The sequence below is a fragment of the Gossypium hirsutum genome, chromosome A11 (genome assembly GCF_007990345.1).
Source record: "Gossypium hirsutum isolate 1008001.06 chromosome A11, Gossypium_hirsutum_v2.1, whole genome shotgun sequence".
NCBI lineage: Eukaryota > Viridiplantae > Streptophyta > Magnoliopsida > Malvales > Malvaceae > Gossypium > Gossypium hirsutum.
Genome location: NC_053434.1, coordinates 110,866,392 through 110,889,713, shown reverse-complemented (window position 1 = coordinate 110,889,713; position 23,322 = coordinate 110,866,392). Strand labels below are relative to the sequence as shown.

General features: G+C 36.4%; 1 protein-coding gene and 1 non-coding gene across 5 annotated transcripts; both read right to left on the bottom strand.

The window, feature by feature from the left end:
- Positions 1-11,236: 11,236 nt before the first annotated feature.
- Positions 11,237-12,970, bottom strand: LOC107888030 (uncharacterized). 4 transcript variants are annotated; one of them, XM_016812213.2, is made up of 2 exons: positions 12,700-12,970; positions 11,237-12,605 (listed from the first exon to the last, which is right to left on the bottom strand). In XM_016812213.2, exon 2 carries the CDS (start codon positions 11,824-11,826, stop codon positions 11,314-11,316), a length of 513 nt encoding a protein of 170 aa, XP_016667702.1. In that variant the 5' UTR covers positions 11,827-12,605; positions 12,700-12,970; the 3' UTR covers positions 11,237-11,313. The 4 variants fall into 4 exon arrangements, with proteins under 4 accessions (XP_016667702.1, XP_016667706.1, XP_016667710.1 ...); XM_016812217.2 differs by having other exon boundaries at positions 11,237-12,590; positions 12,700-12,904; XM_016812221.2 differs by having other exon boundaries at positions 11,237-12,251; positions 12,481-12,897.
- Positions 12,971-17,263: 4,293 nt separating this feature from the next.
- LOC121210535 (small nucleolar RNA R71) lies at positions 17,264-17,370 on the bottom strand. The gene has a single exon (XR_005905653.1). It is a non-coding gene; the product is annotated as a small nucleolar RNA R71 (small nucleolar RNA).
- Between the last annotated feature and the right edge of the window lie 5,952 nt (positions 17,371-23,322).

Below are 23,322 nucleotides of genomic sequence, written 5' to 3'. Positions count from 1 at the left end.
CGAACGAGTTGGGGCAGTAGCATACAGATTGAATTTGCCCCCTGAACTTGAAAAGATTCACAATGTTTTTCATGTTTCGATGCTTTGACGTTATAGATCCGATCCATCGCATGTAATTAGTCCATCAGCGGTTGAGATTCGATCTGATTTGTGTTACGATGAAGAACCGGTTTGTATTTTGGCTCGTGAAGTAAAAGAACTACGAAATAAGAAAATCTCATTAGTAAAAGTACTGTAGCTCAAACACGGGGTTGAAGAAGCGACATCGGAGCCAGAAGACTCAATGAAAGAACGTTATCCTAACCTTTTCGCTGGTAAGATTTTCGAGGACGAAAAATTCCTAAGTGGGGGAGAGTTGTGACAGCCCTAATTTGACCCTAGTCGGGAAGTGGTTTCGGGACCACTAAACCAAGTCGTGAAAATAATTGAATGTTAAATTTCGTGCTTAATTTGTGTGAAAATGCATATGTGAATTTGTGGTGCTTTGATTGAAATTTATTGAAGTATTTATGTGATGGCTTATTACTATATGGTTTAAAAATCATAAGGATGTGCATGTCAAATTGCCATTTTTTTATAGTGGCCGGCCATGTGGTTTAGTAGTTGAAAAAGTATAAATTTTATATGTATTTATATATATAAATGTATTATAATATGTAATAACAATTTTATATTATAATAAAATAAGTAAATGGGTGAAAAGAATAAGGTTAATTACTCTTGTTCTTCATTGCCGATTTCTTAAAAGAAAAAAAGAGGGGATAGAAGAGATCAAACTTTCGGCTATTTTAGCATCCAAATTAAGGTATGTTTCATGTGCTATCTTCAAATTCTTGTGAAAATTTAGTTAATTACATAGTTTGCTACGTAGCCCATGTTAAAACTTTAGTTTTGGTTGAGGATATAGCATTCGGCCATTTACATGAGTTTTGCTAAATTATTGATAGTTGAATGTTGGTTTTAAGGAATGAATAATTGTGATTGTAATGGAGTTTCATGTTGCTTAGGTGATGAATTAAGCAATTTTTGCAATTGGACATATTGACGAGATGCAAGGATTTTGTTTTTTTTTTATAAACGCAAATTCGGTCATGGAATTTGATGTATTTCTTATTAAATTTTGATGAATTTTGTTATAGGAGAAATTAAGGATGAATTTGAGTTGGCTATTAGTGATTTGTGTGAATCATTTAGCTAAATGAGGTATTTGGCTAGGTCCATTTGAACAAATGTTTTGGTGTTGGCTGTTTAAATGATATTGTTTTTGTATTAAGTTGAATTGGAAGATTGATAAATGTGTTAAAGATGACTCAAGACTTATATAAGCATACGGCAATAGCTAAGGAGTGAGAATTTTTGATAGTTGATGTATATGTGTAATGAGTAGTGTTATATATATGTGATTTATTTGGTAATAGAAAATTTGTTAAAATGCTTAGTAAATGGATATTTGGCTAATGTTGTGTATATAAATTACTTAAAATATTAACTTTAAATGAGTACTAAAGGTTGTATATGAATTCGGCCTTGGGAGATATGTTAGTATAAAAATGCTTGAAAGTTAAATAGGTGATTGCTTTAATGACCAAATGTGCCAAAGAATAATGCATGATCTAGTTGACCAATATGTGTTAAGGGAACACGAATAAATATATTTTGATGAGCTATACATTCGGTTATAGTATGAAATGCAATGTTAATACTTAGTTGCTAGTATGTATATGTGTGCTAGCCGAATTTGAACTTGAATAATGATTTGAACACGATGTATTGTATTGAGATTATGCTTAAGTGAAATTATAGAATTGTGATGAAATTGATTGGTGATATACATGTTTAAATAATATGAATGCAAAGAGTTGTGAAAGAGTAAATTGTAGTAAATCTACTTGGGACAGCAGCTGTAACGTGAATTTGGAAAATCACCATAAATTGTGGGAGTGGAGTTAGAAGCTGAATAAATTATTTAATTAAATCTTAGTGAGTCTAGTTTCTAATGAAATCAACGAGAACATATTTTGACTTCTGTACAATTAGAAATTTGATTCGTAGTAAAGGGTGGTCAGACTAGTCAAACAATGAAACAGGGGAAACTTTAAGAAAAATCTGGTATTGATTGGCCAAACTAAAAATTCTGAAAATTTTATGGATAAAAGATATATGAGTCTATTTTCAGGGAAATTTTACGGCAATTGATTTAGAGTTTCGTAGCTCCAATTATAAATAATTTAGTGACTGTTGCTCAGGAAGACAGCTTACTGTGAATTTTTGATTATGTGGTAATCATTGATAAAAATTTGTTAAGGAGTTGCTTAATGTTTTCTTATAAACTTACTATGATCTATGTGTGTGAAAGTCGAATATATATATTATATTTCTGAAGAAATGCTTGAATAGTCGAATAATGACTAGTTTAAAATTTTTGAATTTAAGCTCAAGAGCAAAGAGGGTCGAAGTTGGATAGGGGAAAAGAGAAAGTAATTGAGTAGCCTTTCCGCAACCGTTCAAGTATATCCGAGGTAAGTTTTGAGTAGTCACATTTAGTACGTAATTGATAATGTCTTGATATGTGTATGATAACTGTACTGCGATCTATTGATTCTATTTGAATATAGTTGAGTGACAAATAATTTATGTTTAAGGCTTAAAGCCGAATAGACATTAGAAGTTAAGCTTGGAAAGTAAAATGGACATATATTCTTATGTATGTTATTGAGCCAAAAGTTATATGAATGGTGCCCATCTTATGCTATTATTCGAATGGAATAAATGAACTATGATTGTGAGATGTTATGTGAATTGAATTTTCTTGCGAATAAGTATGCATGACATTCAGTGATGTATATCCGGACTTAGGGTCCGCAGGCTATGTGCTGGAATTATATCCGGACTTAGGGTCCGCAGGCTATGTGCTGGAATTATATCCGGGCTTAAGGTCCACAGGCTACGTGCTAGAAATATGTCCAGGCTAAAGTCCCGCAGGCTTCGAGCTGGTATTATACCGGGTTTAAATTCCCGCAGGCTTGTGCTGGTAATTGGTTTCAAGTCCTAAGACCTAACAAGCTTAATGCTAGTAAGTTGAGTAAGATTACGATATTGAATGTTCGCAGTAAACCATCGTCGAGTAAGTACTATACATTTAAAATGTTCAGGTACGTATTACTTACTCATCGGTGAATTGATTTCGAAGTGAATCATTAGCATCAACGAAGAATATATATATATATATATATATGATTGATGGTTATATTTGCGAATATGAGAATGATTTAATTGGTCATGGTATATTTGTATATGAATTATATATTAAAATTTCTTTATGTACTCATGTACATTCAGTCAATGATTTTGTGAATTATTAGTATTAAAGAATGATACTTAAGTGTGAATGATTGTTATATCTACGAGTAAAAAAATGACCTATTCGGTCAAATGTTGTTAATATATGAGATTATTTGATTTAAATGCATCTTATGAATTTTAAGTAGAAGAAAAATTTGTGCTGAGAAATCTATGTATATGTTTATGTGTATTCGGCCATGAAGCAATTTGAATTGAGAATAAGTCTGTTTAAATGAATGTCTCGATTTTCGATAAGTCTTTAATTGTTTATGATGCTTAAAACTTACTAAGCTTTGAAAGCTTACTCTGTTCTTTATTTCTCTGTTTTATAGATTGTTGATTTTGGCCACCAACTCGGGGATCATCAGTAGTTCATCACACTATCGATCTTTTTGGTACAATTATATTTTGGACTCGATATGACATGTATAGGTTAGGCTGATGATAACTATGTTTTGAAATTGTAAATATTTTGGCCGTACGAAAATGGTGTATAACTTAAATATCAGTATGTATTTCAGCTCGATCTCTGTTTATGTTTATTGATACTGTGAATGAGATAATTAAATGTTTAGTTCGGTAATACCTCTTAGCCTTAATCCGGCGGTCGGATTTGGGTTAGGGGTGTTACACAGGCCGTTTGAATAAGTCAAAATCTAAATGAATCTGCCCATGGCCTAGCCCCACGGCCATGTTGAGCCCCACTGGCAAACCACACGGGCATGTTCTAGGCCACACAAGCGTGTGCCCCTATCTTCAAGGAAAAATTTCTAAAGTTGCCGATTTAGTCCCAGATCACTTCTAAAACATATATTGGGCCTCGTAGGCCTATATTAGGGACTTTATGATGAAAACTGTTGAATATTGATTTGGAATGTAAAGTTTATGACTCGGTTTTGTATAAACGTTAGTGTATGAGTCTGGTAATACCTTGTAGCCTTATTCCGGTAACAGCTTAGGGTTAGGGGGTGTTACAGTGTCCCTTACCCGTGTGGAAATAATTGAATTTATTTTCCATTTCGAATCTACAGGGGTTTTCACACGGCCGAGCACATGCCTGTATCCCTAGCCTGTGTTCCTCACACGGCCTAGACACGCCCTTCTGGTTGCCTGTGTCAAAAAACCCAGACAATCTGTTTATGACATCATCAGTTATTTTGAGGCACACAGCCAAGGCACACGCCCGTGTACTAGGCTGTGTCTTCCACACGGTGGAGACACACGGCCGTGTGTCTGCCCGTATGTTTACTACCGTACAAACTGACCTAAAACTCTAGGTGCAGGGGACACACAGCTAGGCAACGCGCCTATGGGGGCTGGCTGTGTGTCACACACAGCCTAGACACATGCCCGTGTGTCTACCCGTGCGGACCTTTTTAAGGCTATTTTCCAAGTCTTTGGTCACCCTCTATCGTCCATACATCCTTAGAGACCTCAATGGTATGTATCATGGCCTAATTATACTCTTAAACAACCTTAACATAACTCATTGCATGTTAACCTCATCTCATCGGTTTAGTAAATGCCAATTTATCCTTTTTGCATTAGGGATTAACATAGCACATTTTATACTTAGGCCGCATTATACCCACATACCATTATATGTTATGTCCACTCCCAAATTACTAGGTTCCATTATTAGCATTCATCCATAATAAACCTCATCATCTTATATCATGAAACATTCAAACACAAACATACATCATTAGTAGGAGTATAACATACATCAATATGAGCCATATCTCATGGCCATATACAAAAGAATAAGTATACCATTTAAGCCCTTACATTGGCTAGCCAAGTGACACATGCAACAAAATAACCAAAAACCTTATACATGCCATTAAACAAAATAGGAGTATCTATATACCAAGCGAGACAAGTCTATAGTGTGTTGACTCTCCAACCGTCTTCCAATCTTCACTAGTCCACGAGCTCTGTAAGACAGGGGAAAGAGAGAAGGGGGTAAGTATTTATATGCTTAGTAAGCCCGGATAACAGGAAAGTAAACTTACCGATTAATTAGCATACAACCATAATAGGCAATAAATCCAACAAGCATGAAATAGTTTCCCTAACACATGCACTCAATCATCAAGTAAGTCTCATAACAATACATCATGTCATTATTATTTTTTTGACAAAAATGATCCGATTGGGCTTTAATTAAAAAACGAAGTATTTACAGAAAATAGGTCCAAGAAGCAAACAAAAGCAAACGGACCAATAAACTCTTGGCCTAGATAAAACTCCAACAAATAAACAAAATACTCTAGAAACTAAAAATAATACCGACACTTTCGCCCAATCAGAGAGGTCTGTATGCGTCTCATCATTTCATTTACTTTTTCATTGTGGATATGTTCCAGAATTTACAAGAAAGCTTATTGCCCTATGAATATTGATCTACTTTTTGATCTTTCCTTTTTCCATTTCATATCCATCTATCCTCGGCCTGAATCTCATTCTCTTTCACTTACTGTAACCATTTTTGCAGCGTCATATGGGTTGCCTAATGTGAAGAATCTCCGTTTTAACTTCAGTAATACACTTAATGATGGTTCTTAACCGACTAGAGGTGTCTTTGCCAACCCCGATCAACTTATGCTTCAGTATCAACTTGTCCGATGTGCCCATGATTAATGTCTGTGCTCCTAGCCATTTTTAACCCCGTTGATGCCAGGTTATGTGCTGATTCATTTGTTGTTCTCTTTACATGTTGAAACTAACAGTCAAAAAACACTATTTTTCGTTCTTTTATGTCGAAAATGAAAGGTCCTATTGCCGATCTATCTCTGATTTGATTCTGTATCTTCTTTATCACTATCAAAGAGTCTCCTTCAATGATAACATGATTTAACCCTAAGTCTCTGCCCACATTAATTGCCTGTAAGCATGCATTGGCTTCAGCCGCAAAACTAGAGGAAATGTTGGTATGGACTGTTTCTTTTGATGCCGTAACTACTCCTTTGGAGTTCTTGACTATTATTCCTGAGCATGACTTTTTCTCCTTCTTTCAAAAGTAGCATCGAAATTTATCTTGAAGAATCCTTGTAGTAGATGCTTCCATGACTCGAAATCCCCGACCCGAGGTAAGTTCCCTTCTTTCAATATCTTTTAATTCTTGCATATATTTCTTGATGAATGTTATTGTTTCTGCTCCAGACCACTTCTAACCTTCATGGAGCCATTTATTCCTGGCTGACCAGATAGCCCATATAGCACAGATAAAAATTCGGACTACTTCTGTTAAACTATTTAACACCATCCAAGTAAACCAGTCCATGTATTCTGACTGTAAGATGTTCTGGGGCCATGCAAACTCTAATTTTGCCCATTTTTCTTTTGTGACAGCACAATCGCGGAAGACATGCTCTTTGTTTTCCAGCCCTTACATCCATCTCTGACAGATAGCGTCGTTAGTTACTCGCTTAGTTTTAAAGTTTGCTAGGGTAGAGAGGTAATTGAGGGTGGCTCTCCAAGCTGTAATTCTAATTTTTGAAGGGAGGTCACTCAACCAGATTTTTTTGTAGTAATTTTTATTCTCGCTTGAGTTGTAATTTTCATTACTTTGTAAGAGAATTTTGTACCCACTACGCACCGTATATTCACCAGATGCCTCACCTCTCTAACACATAAAGTCTTCATGAGGGGAACGAGCCAGTGGAATTAACAGGATCTTATGCAACCTCTTTCGAAAATGTAGTAAAAATCAGCTCAGATTTCCATGTTCTGTTCCTATAATCAATAAGGTCTGTAACTTTTATAACATCATGCCTATTAACTGTTTTCTGAATCAGCAAACCATTGACTTTTGGAACCCGGACATCTTCTTCAATTTTGATGTTACGCCCATCACCTACCCTCCAGCTCAGACCAGAAAGCAATAGTCCTTTTAGTGCCCATATACTTTTCCAAGTATATAATGGTGAGTTCCCTAATTCTGAACTTAAGAAATCAGAGTTTGGATGGTACTTAGCTTTTAATGTTCGAGCCAAAAGGGATATCGAATTATCAATTAATCTCCATCTTTGCTTTGCAATGAGGACCAAATTAAATTTAGCTAAATTACGATAACCAAGTCCACCCTCATCTTTTAATTCACAGAGTTTGTGCCATGAACACCAATGGATTCCGCGTTTACCTTGACCCTTTTGCCACCAGAAATTGGCCATTAATTGTTCTATTTCGTAGCACGTTGACATCGGTAGTAAGATGCATGACATTGTGTATGTAGGAATTGCCTGTAAAACAACTTTAATGAACACCTTTTTCCCTCCTTGTGATAACAAACGAGTACTCAAACCGTCGATTCTTATCTTTAGACGGTCTTTTAAGTGTTGAAAAGCCTCGCGTTTTTTCCTACCCACCATATTTGGCAAACCTAAATAGTTTTTAAAATTATTAGACCTTTTAACTCCCAGCCGATTTGATATATTCGCTCGAACTGTCTCCAAAGTATTTGAACTAAAGAACATCATTGATTTTCCATAATTAATGCACTGACTGGAGCATTCATCGTACTCTTTTAGAACTTGTTCAAACGTCATTATTCCCTTCTCAGTTGCTTCCCTGAATAGAATATAGTCATCAGCAAATAGAAAATGAGAGATCTGATGTCCTCGTCTGCTTGCTTTAATCCCTTTTAATTTTGCTTCCTCGGTTGCTAGCCTAAGTAACGTAGAGAGTCATTCACTACATATGAGAAATAGCAAAGGACTAAGTGGGTCACCTTGTCGCAACCCTCTTTCAGGGTTAAAAACCATTCCTGGAACACCATTTAAAACCACCGAATATGAAACCGTATCAATACAATACATAATTCTCGTAACCCATTCTTCATCGAAACCCTTCTTGATCATCATTTGTTTCAGAAACCCCCATTCTACCCTATCGTATGCCTTACTCATATCAATCTTAAAAGCCATGAATCCTTTTTTCCCCACTCTCTTGTTTTGCAAAGTATGTAAGATTTCATATGCAAGGAAAACATTATCAATAATTAGCCTTCCAGGGACAAACACGCTATGGGCTGGGTCTATACAAAAATCTAGAACCTTTTGAAGTATGTTTTCTATGGTTTTTGAAATGATTTTGTAAAACACAGAACAGAGACTGATAGGTATAAAATTTAGAGAGTTTTTAGGGTAAGCAGATTTTGGAATTAATACTACATTTGTATGATTTAAAGGTTGCACGGACTTACCTTTAGTTAGGACTTCTAAACAATACTCATAGATCTCCTTTCCCACAATATGCCAAAATTTTTGAAAGAAAATAGCATGAAAGCCATCAGGCCTAGAAGCTTTTGTCGGCCCTATGCTGTTGAGCACTTCAACTATATTTCCTCATTATAGTCTGTTACTAATATTTGATCCATATCATCGTTAATACACCTTTTAACCCCTATAAGAAGGTGGTTTGTGTTTCTAACCCCTTTTGATTTAAAGATCTCCATAAAATAGTCTTTAACAATGATCTCCATGTCCTCTCTTTCTATCTTAAGAACCCCATCATTATCTTTCAATCCCCGGATTTGATTCATCCTCTGTCTTTGAGATGCTTTACTATGAAAAAAAGCTGTGTTTCTATCACCCTCATGCAACCAATTGGCTTTAGCCCGTTGTTCCCAATATAATTCCTCCTTTTCCATTTCCCAATTTAGCTCCAGCTTAACATCTAAGATTTCTATTTGCAAATCATCATCCCGATCCATACCATCAAGTTGAACTAATCGATCTCAAAGATTCTTCATTTTCCTATCATGTACACGCTTGATGTTTCGTCCCCGTTTCTGTAAACCAACTCAAAGAGTTTCCAATTTATCAAGAGCATTACCCGATTTCTCATCCCATAGTTTCCTAATAACATCAGCGCAAGTCGATTTCAGAAGCCACCAAGATTCAAACTTAAAGTAATTTTTTCCGTCATGTGCACTATTTATCTCTATTTGAATTAAAATCGGACAGTGATCAGAGAATGAATGCGGGAGATGTTGTACCTCATAATTACTAAAAAAATTGAGCCAGTCATTATTTGCCACTTCCTTGTCTAACCTTTCTCTAATATTTGTGTTCTGAAAAATACCCCTTTCCCATGTGTATTTATGTCCCGTATAACCCAAGTCAATCAAGTCATAATCCACCAAGACCTTTCAGAATGCCTCCATTTGTCTTTCATCTTTTGTTACGCCTCTTTTTTTTTCAAGAGCATACATAATCTCACTGAAATCTCCGCATACACACCATGCTCCTGAACCTATATCCCGTAACCTTCGAAAAAGGTTCCAAGATTCCTGCCTATCTGATAGTCGTGGATTTCCATAAAAACTAGTGAACCTCCATTTGTTTGAATTCTCGTAATCAGTAACTTCAGCATCAATATGATATTCAAAAAAGTTGCGGACACTAATCGAGTGATTTCCATCCCATACGAGGCTAAGTCCACCACGTGTGCCTGTCGCTGAGATGTCCATCCTATTCTGAAATCCACATATTTTCCTAACTTGTTCCATGCGAATATGATCCAATTTTGTCTCCATTATAAAGACTAGTTGGGGTTTGTAGAGTTTCAGCGTATGTTGAAATCTCCTAATAGCCCGGGGATTCCCAGTCCCCGGACATTTGACAAACTATAAATTATACATATTTTTACCCCATGTTTAATGCATTTTATGGATGATTTCCCATTAGAATTGGTGAATTCGATTCTCCTAATACTTTAATTTCATGTTTTATACTTAAGAGAGCATAGGAGAGTGAAAGGAACGAGAAACGGGCCAAAAACGAAGAAAATAGGCCAAAGTACAAAATCAACACGGCCTGGACCTCCTCACACGAGCAGACCACACGGCCGTGTCAATTTGGCAGGCTCGAGCACGGCTGAAGTAATCGAACATGGGCGTGTGCCACGGGCGTGTCCTTGCCGAGCCCAAGTTGAGTCCAATTCGGAAAAGGCTAATTTTAAGGGCTTCTAGGCATTCCAAAGCCTATAAATACACCCTAGAGAAGGAAGAAAAGGGAGACGGAGAAGGGGGAGTAAGGAATTACTCCAAGGAAGCCGATTGATCCATATCAGAAGCCGGATTTATCATCAAGACTGAAGATCTCTCTTCAATTTCCCTTCAGGAGTTTTGGGTTTTCTTTATGTTTTGTATTCTTTTTTCTTCTGAGATGTTTTCTTATTTAGTTATGAACTAAAACCCCTAAATACCTAAGGGGAATGAAACCTAAGACGAACCTTGTTATTATTTTCTGAATCGTATGATAAATATTTAACTTATTCTTAATTATGTGTTCTTAATTCTTGTTTTGATATCCCAGGATACTGATTCAAGACATGCTCTTATTCAGAGGAAGAATAGACCCTGTCTAAGAGTACATTTTTCATAATTAAGTGGAGTTGATTGTGCGCCTAGACATAGGGTGACAAAATTTTGCCAGATTAGGGTGAAACCTAATAAGGGGATCCATAGATCGAGTTAATGCAACCCTAGAGTGTTAATTAGAGAAAAGTCTCAATTATTCAATCTAGGTATTAAACGTTATTAGTCTTGAATAGGGATAATAACATAACTTAAGGATCTCTACGGACCAAGTTGAATGAATAAATTGTCCGATTCAGAGCTAGAATAACAAGTAAAGTCTAGATGGATTTTTCCTTAGGTATTGTCTTAAGTCAATCGATTTTTCCCAAAAGCAATTCCCCAATTCTTTTCTCTGTGCGTTCTTAGTTTAGATAATTAGTTAATTAAAATAAAACCTCTTTATTCTTAGGCTAGATAATAAAAAGACAGTTATCACTAGTAATTTTAGTTCCTTTAGGTTCGACAATCCGGTCTTGCTAAAACTATACTATTGTTCGATAGGTACACTTGCCTACATCGCAAAAATAGTTAGTTTAAGAACATGTAATTATAAATATTTAAAACATATCACGAAATCACGCCATCAATATTCTAGCTTAGGAGTTTCATAGATTCCAGTCAGCTTGCCAATTGGCAGCAGCCGATATAACTTGTGTCAGTTCTGAGCTGACGTAGGAAAAAACCTTCTCAGATTTGAAATTTGCATGTCCCTCCAGACAATCATTATCTTCCTTTGCTTTTTTAACCGGACTATCAGTAATGGGATATGTCTCAGCATCAACTAGAATTTCATGATTGAATTTGCGTTTACCCAATGTCATCTCTGACATATTTGCATCGAAATTCTCCTTCCTGTCTAATCGACACCAACTGCTTCTATGGTGACTCGGTTGCTGCGTTGTTGTCCATTCAGTAGATTTTTTAATCTTCATTTCATCTATCTGATTTTCCATCATTTCACTTTGGTTCTTGTGTGACTTTTCCTTCACATTAATCATCATCTTTTTAGGAGTTTCAATATCATCATTATACCTGCTACTTTTCTCCACGTCACCTGCTTCCAGAATATTTGGGTTTCTTTTCGAGACTTTTGCCATCATCGTCCCCATTTGTAGCATCGCATCATCGAATCTGTATTGCACTTACCATCATTATATGGTTCTTCTATGACTGTGTAGTTACATTGTGTCATTGTCTTCTTTTTCAGGGACCTGAACCATATACTCTATTTTCCATTTATAGCAGATTCAGCCTTTAGTGCCATTGAATAAGGAAGTTCATCCTCTGCCTTTACTTGCTTTTCAGACGAAATAATCATACATTCTTTATGTAGAGGCCCAAATTTGCCCAGGCCCAATAAAATAAAACCAAACCAAAAATATAATCAGACCCAAAACTAAGCCCAAATAATAAAAAACCTAGCCCAAACCTATGGCCCACTATATTAAGCCAGCAAAAACCCTAGTGCGCCGCTCCCTACATGGTGTCAGCACCTTCTCCACTGCAACGCTGCCACCGGCCTCCTCCACGCCTCTAACAGCACCTGCAAAACCAAAGCAACAAGCAAAAAACAGGAGCAGAGACAACAGAGGCAACAGGGCAAAAAAATAGTAGAATGTATTGTAATTTATTCGGCTATAAAAGCCTCAAAAAATCAGTGTATCGGGAGGGCTCAAAAATAAAAAAAATTAGAAACTAATATCTCAAAGATGCCTCTTTTATTTTTCTTTATTTTTGTTTGAAATAAAGCATAAATAATAATAAAATCTTACCGTCGTTCACTCTCCGTCGCGGTTGTGAATCTCCGGTGACCCAAACGTCACAAAATCCACTTGAGTTCTGACGAGGGTCGGGGAAGCGACGAATACGGGAGTTTTCTCCCCTTGTGATTCAACCACTATTTCATTTTTTTGTGTTGTGTTTTCTTCTTTAAAAAATATATAGTTTAAATCTACTTTAAAAAAAAAAGAAGAGGAGGAGAGAAAGCTTACCCGAACATGGCTTTGAAACAGGGTTGAAAGACCCATTTTTAGCCGTTGTTGGCCACCGAGTGTGGTGTGCCTTGGTAATTCGATGGAGGGAAAAATCAATCAGCACAAGGGGATTAAAAGGAAGCCCTAGCAAAGGAAAGATTGAAAACCTCTTTTAGATTTTGTCAGATTTGGTGCGAATGGTTTTAGCAAACAAAATTGATTTGTATTTTTAGATATAATGAAACGACACCATTTGGGTAAAGGGGTAAGGGTCTGCGCATTCCTTCCTAAAATGGGTGATTTGCGTGGCCAGTCCTCCCCTTTTGTGCCACTGTTGGATTAGGCCCGTGTTCTTTTTTTTATTTTTTTTAAATTGGGCCTAGGAATTTTATGTCAATTTCATTTTAGTCTGCATTTAAACGCTTCATTTCGAGATTTGGTTGATTTGCATTTTTAATCCTCTTTGATTTATGCACATTGTGCTTTAGTCTCTAATTATGTTTCAATGGTTTATTTTATTAATTACCCCTTTTAGTTTGAATTTCTCTCAATTGAATTTGTTTATTTTAGTTTACGTAATTCTTTATTTCCTTTAATTTATTTGTTATTTAGTTTTTTTTTTTAAACTATTTTAACATGTAATGTTTATCAACTCTACATTGTTTTAGTATGTTATTTTTATACTTACATTTGTATATATTTTTATTTGTCTTATTATATAGTTATTTATTTAAAATCGTCTTTTATATTACCTTGTTTTAAAATTTTATATAATATTCATTGAAGTGCTCTATACTTTATTATTTTTATATATGTTATTTATATTAATTTTTTAAAAGTTATGTGTATAGTTAACTTCTTAAAAACTTTATTTTATACTTTTCTTATTTAAAACTCTTTCATATATTATTATCCCTTTTTATATATTATTTATATTAAGTTTTATTATCAACTTTAAATAGACATATTTTGTTTTTAAAATATTTTGTATATTATTTGATCTAAACTCCCTTTCTCATAACATCTATTTTAATAATCGTTCATGTATTATTAGTTTTTATTTTATATATGTATATTATTTCAAATTCTAGCATGCGTTATTCTTTTTTAATTTCTCATATAGTTTTTAAATTGTTTTGTATCATATTGGTTCCTAATTCCATGTTGTTTTGTATCTTATATGTTTTTTTTTTCATATTATTTCATATATTATTGTTTCATAGTGTCCATTAGTCTTTTGTGTTGCTATCTTAATTTTATTTATCTATGTTTGACAACTTATTATAGTTTTATTCTGATTTGTTTCTTTAATTAGCTATGTTTTTTAGTTTTCATTATTTTGATTATTATTGTTTGGATGTGAGCTCATTACTATTGTGCGTATGTTAATCTGTTTTTTTTTATTTTTATACTATTTTCATTCATTAATAGAGTTCGCTGTCCATGTTTATTCGCCTTTCATCCGCAATTGTCGCATTGTAGTTTTCAACTTATTAATCTAATTAATGATTCCACTTTATTTCAAGTCAAATTAATGTATTTTGAGTCGACTTATTTCGGTCTTTCGTTTGTCTAAATAGTCAAATTTCCCTTTAAAATTTCGTGTGTGTTTTCTAAACCTTAAAACGAAGGCGATGTTTGATGTTTAGAAATTCGATAGATTGTACCCTAATGTGTTGGGTTTCAGTCTTTCGTTTGTCTAAATAGTCAAATTTCCCTTTAAAATTTCGTGTGTGTTTTCTAAACCTTAAAACGAAAGCGATGTTTGATGTTTAGAAATTCGAGGGATCATGCCCTAATGTGTTGGGTTTCGATCTTTTATTTGTCCAAATAATCAGATTTCCCTTTTAAATTTCGTCCGCGTTTTCTAAGCTCTAAAACAAAAGCGATGGTTGATGTTTGGGAATTCAGGAAATTGTGCCCTAATGTGCTGGGTTTCGATTTTTTGTTTATCTAAATAATCAAATATCCCTTTAAAATTTCGTCTGCGTTTTTCCTCAAAAAAAGGTAATATTTCGTGTTTGGAAATTTCGAGAAATTGTGCCCTACGTGCTGGGTTTCGATTTAGCATTTGACTGAACACCGAATATCCTTTTAAAATTTCAATGCATAAGTTTTGGAAATTATGAGATGATTTTGGTATTGAAGGTACGAAATTTCGTGTCCTACGTGCTGGATGTGATATTTTATTTCTTTGAAACAACAGAATCATAATCTCCACTTCAAGTTATCCAAACACTCATAAAAAGGGATCGTATTTTAAAATTTATTTTAAAATCTTTTCAACTTTCAACTTTAAGACATTAATTAATCGATTAGGCACCAATTTTGGGCATGACGAGGGTGCTAACCCTTCCTCGCATGTAACCGACTCCCGAACCCGTTCTCTCAAGTTTCATAGACCAAAAATGTCGTTTTAGTAAACTAAAATGTTTTATTAAAACAAAGGTGATTCGATCACACCTAAAAAAGATTGGTGGCGACTCCAATTTTCGTTTTCTTTTTAAAATATAAAGCTGATCCCTATTTTTCCAAAAAAATGGTTTCGACACTTTAACTTGATAAACCGTAAATTATACATATTTTTACCCCATGTTTAATGCATTTTATGGATGATTTCTCATTAGACTTAGTGAATTCGATGTTCCTAATGCTTTACTTTCATATTTTATACTTAGGAGAGCATAGGAGAGCGAAAGGAACGAGAAACGGGCCAAAATACGAAATCAACACGGCCTGGACCTCCTAACACGGGCATACCACACGGTCGTGTCAAGTTGGCAGGCTCGAACACGGCCTGAAGTAATCGAACACGGGCGTGTCACATGGGCGTGTCCCTGCTGAGCCCAAGTTAAGTCCAATTCAGAAAAGGCCAATTTTGAGGGTTTCTAGGCATTCCAAAGCCTATAAATACACACTAGATGAGCAGGAAAGGAGAGACGGAGAAAAGGGGTAAGGAATTACCCTAAGGAAGCCGATTGATCCATCTCAGAAGCTAGATTCATCATCAAGACTAAGATCTCTCCTCAATTTCCCTTCAGGAGTTTTGGGTTTTCTTTATGTTTTGTATTCTTTATTCTTCTGAGATGTTTTCTTATTTAGTTATGAACTAAAACCCCTAAATACCTAAGGGGAATGAAACCTAAGACGAATCTTGTTATTATTTTCTGAATCGTATGATAAATATTTAACTTGTTCTTAATTATGTGTTCTTAATTCTTGTTTTGATATCCCAGGATATTGATTCAAGACACGCTCTTATTCAGAGGAGAAATAGACCCTGTCTAAGAATACATTTTCCATAATTAAGCGGAGTTGATTGTGCGCCTAGAAATAGGGTGACAAGATTTTGCCGGATTAGGGTGAAACCTAATAAGGGGATCCATAGATCGAATTAACGCAATCCTAGAGCGTTAATTAGAAAAAAGTCTCGGTTATTCAATCTAGGGATTAGACGTTATTAGTCTTAAATAGGGATAATAACATAACTTAAGGATCTCTACGGAACAAGTTGAATAAATAAATCATCCGATTCGGAGCCAGAATAACAAGTAAGTCTAGGTGGATTTTTTCTTAGGTATTGTTTCAAGTCAATCGATCCCAAAAGCAATTCCCCAATTCTTTTCTCTGTGCATTCTTAGTTTAAATAATTAGTTAATTAAAATAAACCCTTTTATTCCTAGGCTAGATAATAAAAAGATAGCTATTACTAGTACTTTTGGTTCCCTTGGGTATGATATCTCGGTCTTGCCATTACTATATTATTGTTCGATAGGTGCACTTGCCTTTTCGTCATGAAAATAGTTAGTCTAGGTTTGATCTTCATTATAAATATTTATTACTTGTTACGAATCACTGCGATCAAGTTTTTGGCACCGTTGTCGGGGAACTGAAATATTATGAACACTAAATTTTTATTACTTTAGTCATTTACTTTTCTTGCAATTTTATTTTATTTTCCTATTTATTAATTTGCTTATTCTTTCTCTTGGCAGTTTTTTTTATAGTTTATGACTAGAAGAAACCTGTCAGGACCATTACTTTTTGACGAAGAAATCGACCGTACAGTTTGCAGAAATCAAAGAGAGATAAGACGCAGCTTACGATACACGGAGAACGAGCAAAAAGATGAAACTCAACCCCCAACCGAAGAGATGGCTGAAAACCAAGACAATCAGCTGCCTCATGCAATTGCAGCTAATCAAAATCCTGCTCCACGTACTATGTATGACTATGCTAAACCCACTTTAACAGAAACTGAATCTAGTATAGTTAGACCTGCTATTGCTGCGAATAATTTCGAACTAAAACCTAACACTATTCAGATGATACAGCAATTTGTTCAGTTTGATGGCTTGCAGGATAAAGATCCCAACACTCACTTAGAAAATTTTCTGGAATTTTGCGATACATTTAAAATCAATGGTGTTTCTGATGATGCCATTCGTCTTCGGTTATTTCCCTTTTCACTAAGAAACAAAGCTAAACAATGGTTGAACTCGTTACCACGAGGGTCTATCACTACTTAGGAACAAATGACCGAGAAATTTTTACAAAATATTTTCAGCCGGCTAAAACGGCTAAATTGCGTAATGATATCTCTTCTTTTATGCAGATGGATTTAGAAACACTTTACGATGCATGGGAGAGATACAAAGACTTACTGAGAAGGTGCCCTCACCATGGGTTACCGCTTTGGCTGCAAGTTCAAACGTTCTACAATGGTGTGAATCCCTCGACAAGACAAATGATTGACGCAGCTACTGACGGAACCTTCAACAATAAAACACCAGAAGATGCCTATGAATTTATAGAGGATATGTCACTGAATAACTATCAGTGGCAAGTTATGAGGACAAAGCCAACGAAAACAGCCAGCGTTTATAACATCAACTCAGTGACTATGCTGTCAAATCAAGTAGAACTTCTCAATAAAAAGATTGATAGTTTTCTAGGTTCTACGCAGGTACATCCAGTAATGAGGTGTGACTCAAGAGGAGGAGGTGTGCATACAGAATACCAGTCCTTCAATCCCACAATCGAAGAGGAACAAGTCAACTATATGGGTAACAATAACTTTATATCACAAAACAACCCATACACTAATACTTATAATGCAGGTTTGAGGAACCACCCTAATTTCTCCTAGCCTGGTCAAGGGAATCAAAAGCCACAAAATCCTCAGGGTTTTCAACAGCCACCTTATCAACAAGAAAAGAAGCCGAACCTTGAAGAGATGCTCTCTAAATTCATCTCGGTGTCAAAAACCCATTTCTAAAATACTGATACAACACTTAAGAATCAACAAGCATTGATCCAAGGACTCGAAACTCAGATAGGCCAGCTGTCCAAATTAATCTCCAAACGACCACAAGGTAGCCTACTAAGTAATACTGAACCTAATCCGAGGGAACACCTCAATGCAATTAGCACTCAAAATAAGGAAGGATTCGTTGCACCTAAGCCAGAATTACAGCAAAACAACGCGATGAACAAAGGACGAGAAGAGGTAAATGTTAGTGATCCCAAACAGGTTAGTACGAATCATGAACCTCGTGTACCATATCCTAAATGATGACGAAAGACAGAACTGAAGAACAATTTGGTAAGTTTGTCAAACTCTTAAAGAAATTACATATTAACTTACCCTTTATTGAAGTTCTTTCACAGATGCCTAACTCAGCAAAATTCTTAAAAGAACTTCTGAGCAATAAAAGGAAATTAAACACTACATCGCATATGGAACTCAATGCAGTCTACTCAGCTATTCTAAAGAATAAGCTACCTAACAAATTGCAAGATCTAGGGAGTTTTACAATTCCTTGCTTAATTGGTAGTTTATCTGTGAATAATGCTTTAGCTGATTTAGGGGCAAGTATAAATGTTATGCCCTATAAAATGTTTAAACGACTAGGACTTGGTAAACCCAAACAGACTAGAATGAGGATACAATTGGCTGACAAAACAGTTAGTTTTTCTAAGGGTATTATTGAAGATGTTCTCGTTAAAATTGATAAATTGATTTACCCAATAGACTTTGTTGTCTTAGATATGGATGAGGATAACGAGGTACCTTTAATTTTAGGACGACCCTTTTTAGCAACTGCCAGAACTATTATTAATGTAAGCATAGGGGAGCTAACACTTCGTGCAGGTGACGACGCAGTAACACTCCAAGCACGCGACTCAGTCAAAACCCCTAAGACTCAGGATAATGCTACAAAAATTGTCGATGATAAAACTAATATTCAATAGTCCTTGCAGGAACCTCCTCGAAAAAAGACAACAGAGATAGTGCGCTACTATCATGAAGAGAACAAAGAAATCCATGAAGAACGAAGACTACGGATAGAGGAGCTAGACGAATGGCAAGAATACAAACCGGAGTACATGATAAGCTGAAACTATGCAAAAACAAGCCCGATACCTCTCCTAATCAACTTCAGGTCGGCGATACAGTCTTACTAGATGCCGTTGATCCTCACATTGCCACTACCACACCAAATGAGGAAATTCCTCTTACGGTACTCAGTATTTTTCCATTTGGTACAGTGGAGGTGAGTCATCCCAAGTTCGGCACTTTTAAGGTAAACAACACCCGTTTAAAACCTTATTTTAAAACTGACAACAGGAATGAGGAGTATGAACTTCTCAAACCCCCATGATCATTCAACAGAGAGATAAGTCGAGCTTAGACTATAAATAAGCGCTTCTTGGGAGGGAACCCGAGCACTAACATTATTAATTTCTTTAAATTCTGATATTTAACTCCTAACCTACTAATAGAAAATTTGAATACAGGTGTTTCCACAAAGACATGGCTAATAATACGGGCATGCTCAAGGCCGTGTGAAACAGAGCAAAAGATTTCCCCAACATGGGCTACGATAAAACGCCACGGCCGTGCGACATGGCCGTGGTCGAGCTTGTAAAAACAACACGAGCGTGCAACACGCCCGTGTGGAGGAACCATGGTCGAACCTGTTAAAACAGCACGGGCGTGCGACACGCCCGTGTCGAACACCCGTGGTCGAACTTGTCAAATGTCTACGGGCGTGGCGTAAAACACACAGGCGTAGAAGAAGCGAACGAAGCTAGACACGGTTGTGCGACACGGCCGTGGGAACCAACACGCTCGATGCACACCGGCGTGTGTCAAATTTCAGACGTGCCAAAATAGGAAAAACGCGAAACACACGGGCAGAAATTGGGGCACACGGGCGTGTCCCATGGCCGTGTGGCCCAAGATCTATAAATAGACTGCACTATTCATTGTCTTCTCCATTCAAAAACCCTAACCCTAGCCACTGCAACTCCCCACGGCCCCCTGGCACGCCCGTGCGCCACCGTCAATTTCGTTTTTAAAGCTCAATCCCTCTCCCTTAGCGTTTGTTTACTCATTTCACTTCTATTTTACTCATTATTAATGCTTATTATTACAATAATCTCTATTATTTTCGAACTAGTTTTCCTTTTTGTTCCTTATTTCTTTTTTAGTTTGCATTTATAGGTTCTTTATTATACATTTCAAATTAAATCTAGTTGTTTGACACACCTCATATCCATGACATTACTATGCTTATTTTCATGCTATTATCATGCTAATGTCTATCATTTAAATTGCATTCCCAGGTTAGTTACCATACAATTTATGTTAAATTAAAACGAGGAAAACCTTATACCCATTATATTTCTATTCTTATCCTCACGACTATTGTGGTTGAGTTTGCCTCATATTAGTAGTTTTGGCTGAAATAGTTTACTTCCCCTTCGAACATGTTTACCTATTATTATTCTTTATATCACAGGCCTTCAATGTCATCGTCAAGAGGAAAGAAAACCGCCGTATCAGCCTCGAAGAAGAGGAAAGGAGGTCATCCTCTGCAGGTCCAACTGTAAAAATTCATCACCCTTACCTACAGTTTCCACGAGGGCCCCAAGAAGAGCTCTTCCAAATACTTCGGGTCCAACCTTTAGCAGTAGACCGCTGCATAGACTGGGCTGCCATAGAACAAGTCTAGATGGCTGATGTGATTCGGGCTCTCTTAACCACCGACCCATGAGAGCTGTTCTTCGATATTATCAAGTCAACATACCTCGAGCTCATGATGGAACTCTGCTCAACGTTCCATCTCCAAACCGTAATGACAAGGTACGATGATCCTGGCACGGTCCAGTTTCGTCTAGGCGGATTAATCCGCCAGCTAAGTATCCCAGAGTTTGGTGTTGCACTAGGCCTATATACGGAGGAGTTTAGGGAGGAGAATGAACTACATGCTCTCAGTCGCCACATACATTTCTCTCCCTCGAAGTGCTGGTACACTTTGGCCTCTAGTACGGCCTCGTACAATCCTAGCCACTCCAAGGCATCAGTTCTCCCACCATCCCTGAGGTACTTACACGCTATTTTAGCTCACACGATTACAGGGAGGCGAGAGAGGACTAGCGTTGTCAACACCCACGGCGTCTACTTCTTATGGTACATGTCGCAAGGGCAAGTCATCAACCTTGCCTATTTCATAGCCCTCGCAATTCAGTACCAGACGGAGCGGCATCGAAAGGGGGTCATCTCCATTGGTCCCTATGTGACTTGGCTGACGCGACACTTCGGGCTCCTCAACACCGCGGCCCAAGAATCATCCCTCACCCTCATCGGCCAGATGTCTCCACAAGGCATCTCAAGCATACTTAGCATGAGGATGATCGAGAGGCGCCGAGGAACCCACCCTCCCTAGTATTGTTTCGCCCAATCTACCGAGGAATAGGCCTACGAGGACATTCCTGATGATGTTCCCTCACAGCACGAGGACCTACCGACTCAGTCACAACCACCCTCTCATCCAATTCATGCGGCGACTTCATATGCTGACATCTCTGGGTGCCTCACCCGATTCGAGCAGCAGTGTTTTCAATGATTTGACAACATTGATGCTACTCTACACCAAATTTGTCAGCACCTCCACATCTCATCGCCAGCCCCACCTCGCGAACCATCTAGCGATGAAGATGTTTAAAAATACTTATTTATTATTTTCTGTTTTAAATTTTTATTGAAAATACTTTTTATCTTTATTAGATTTTAGAAAGTTTATTTTTATTTTTATTTTTATTTTTATTTTTATTTTTAATTTCGGTTATTTCCTTTTGAGTAATTATTCTTCCTAATATCCTCTAAAAAGTTCCTGGTTTTATCACAGTTATATAGAGCTTTTAAGCTCATCATCACATAGGAACTAAAACTACCACCGGAAAAGGTTCCCCACGACTGCCATGTCCTACTCGACCACGACCATAGCTACAACTAGATATAATATTCTTGTGGTGCAGGACTAATGAACCTCTACGACTGCCGGGGTATCCTCCTCCATTCTTGAACCGATCACTCTCCAAAACTCTAGTTCGAGGAATTCATTATACAGGAAGTGTCACTTCTCTCCCTATCTTATTTTTATTCTCTAAAATCTATCTTTGTACATTGAGGGAAATGTACATCTTAAGTGTGGGGGGTATTTATTAATGATTGCCTTACTCTCTTGAAAAAGCTCTCATATCATATTTAGGATAAATTTTGATTGGTTTATGATTTTACTTGATATATCTTGAATTAAAACATAGGGATTTATGCGTTGATTGTTCAAACTTTCAGTCATTAGAGAATCAAGCATGATAAGTTGATTTTTAAGAAATTAAATTATAGGTTGTTTCCCCAAGTCTAGGTATTACTTTGAATTAGAATTCACAAGTCTAAACATCAAAAAGCCATAATTTTTGTGAGATTTTTGAGCCTTTTGAGCATCTATTCATCCTTTCATGCTCACTTTTATTATTACTTTGAGTACGTCAGTATTGAACTGTTATTCTAGAACTTGCTTGATTATGCATGTCGAGACCACACCGTTTGATTTGATATGTCAAAATGATTAAGGCACTTAGGATTAACCCACTTATGCCATGAAAAGTCTACCTCCACGATTAACCCCTGGTAAACCCCCTTGAGCCTAACAAGCCATTCCTTGTATTACCCTTAATATTAACCATTAACCCATTATTGTTGAAATCCCCCAAATTAATTTGATCCCTATTTTTGTCGAGATCTGAGTTGGAAAAGTTGCTTAGCTATGTTTTTCTTATTTATCTAACTTGTTCTTAAAAAAAACTATGTATACATATTAGTAATTCCATACTCTGAGAAGAAGCTTTGTTGTACGAAAGTGAAGGTTAACTCTTTTTCTAGTTAGGAAATTTTTCAATTCAATCTCGACCCTTTCTTTCAGCTTGTGACCACACCCCCCTAACCAAGCCGCACTACAACCTTCTAAAGACCTTATGATTGATGTATCATCTTAAATTACAGTGGTGGAGATTTGGTTTTCATGCAAGCCTATGGTAATGACTTTTCATTATTGACTATTAAGTGCTTCATTTATTGTCCTTAAACACCTCGACTGATTTGAGTGAATCTTTAGTGAGGATGTGAAACTCTGTGATATTCTGAATCAAAGGTAATTACTTAGATGCGAAGAGACACCTATGTTTGCATGATTAAATACTCAACTTGGAATGTTTGAAACTTTTATGTTCTTTTAGTCGAATTCTCAATGTATGATTACCTATGGATTACTTTGAGATATTATCGATAAG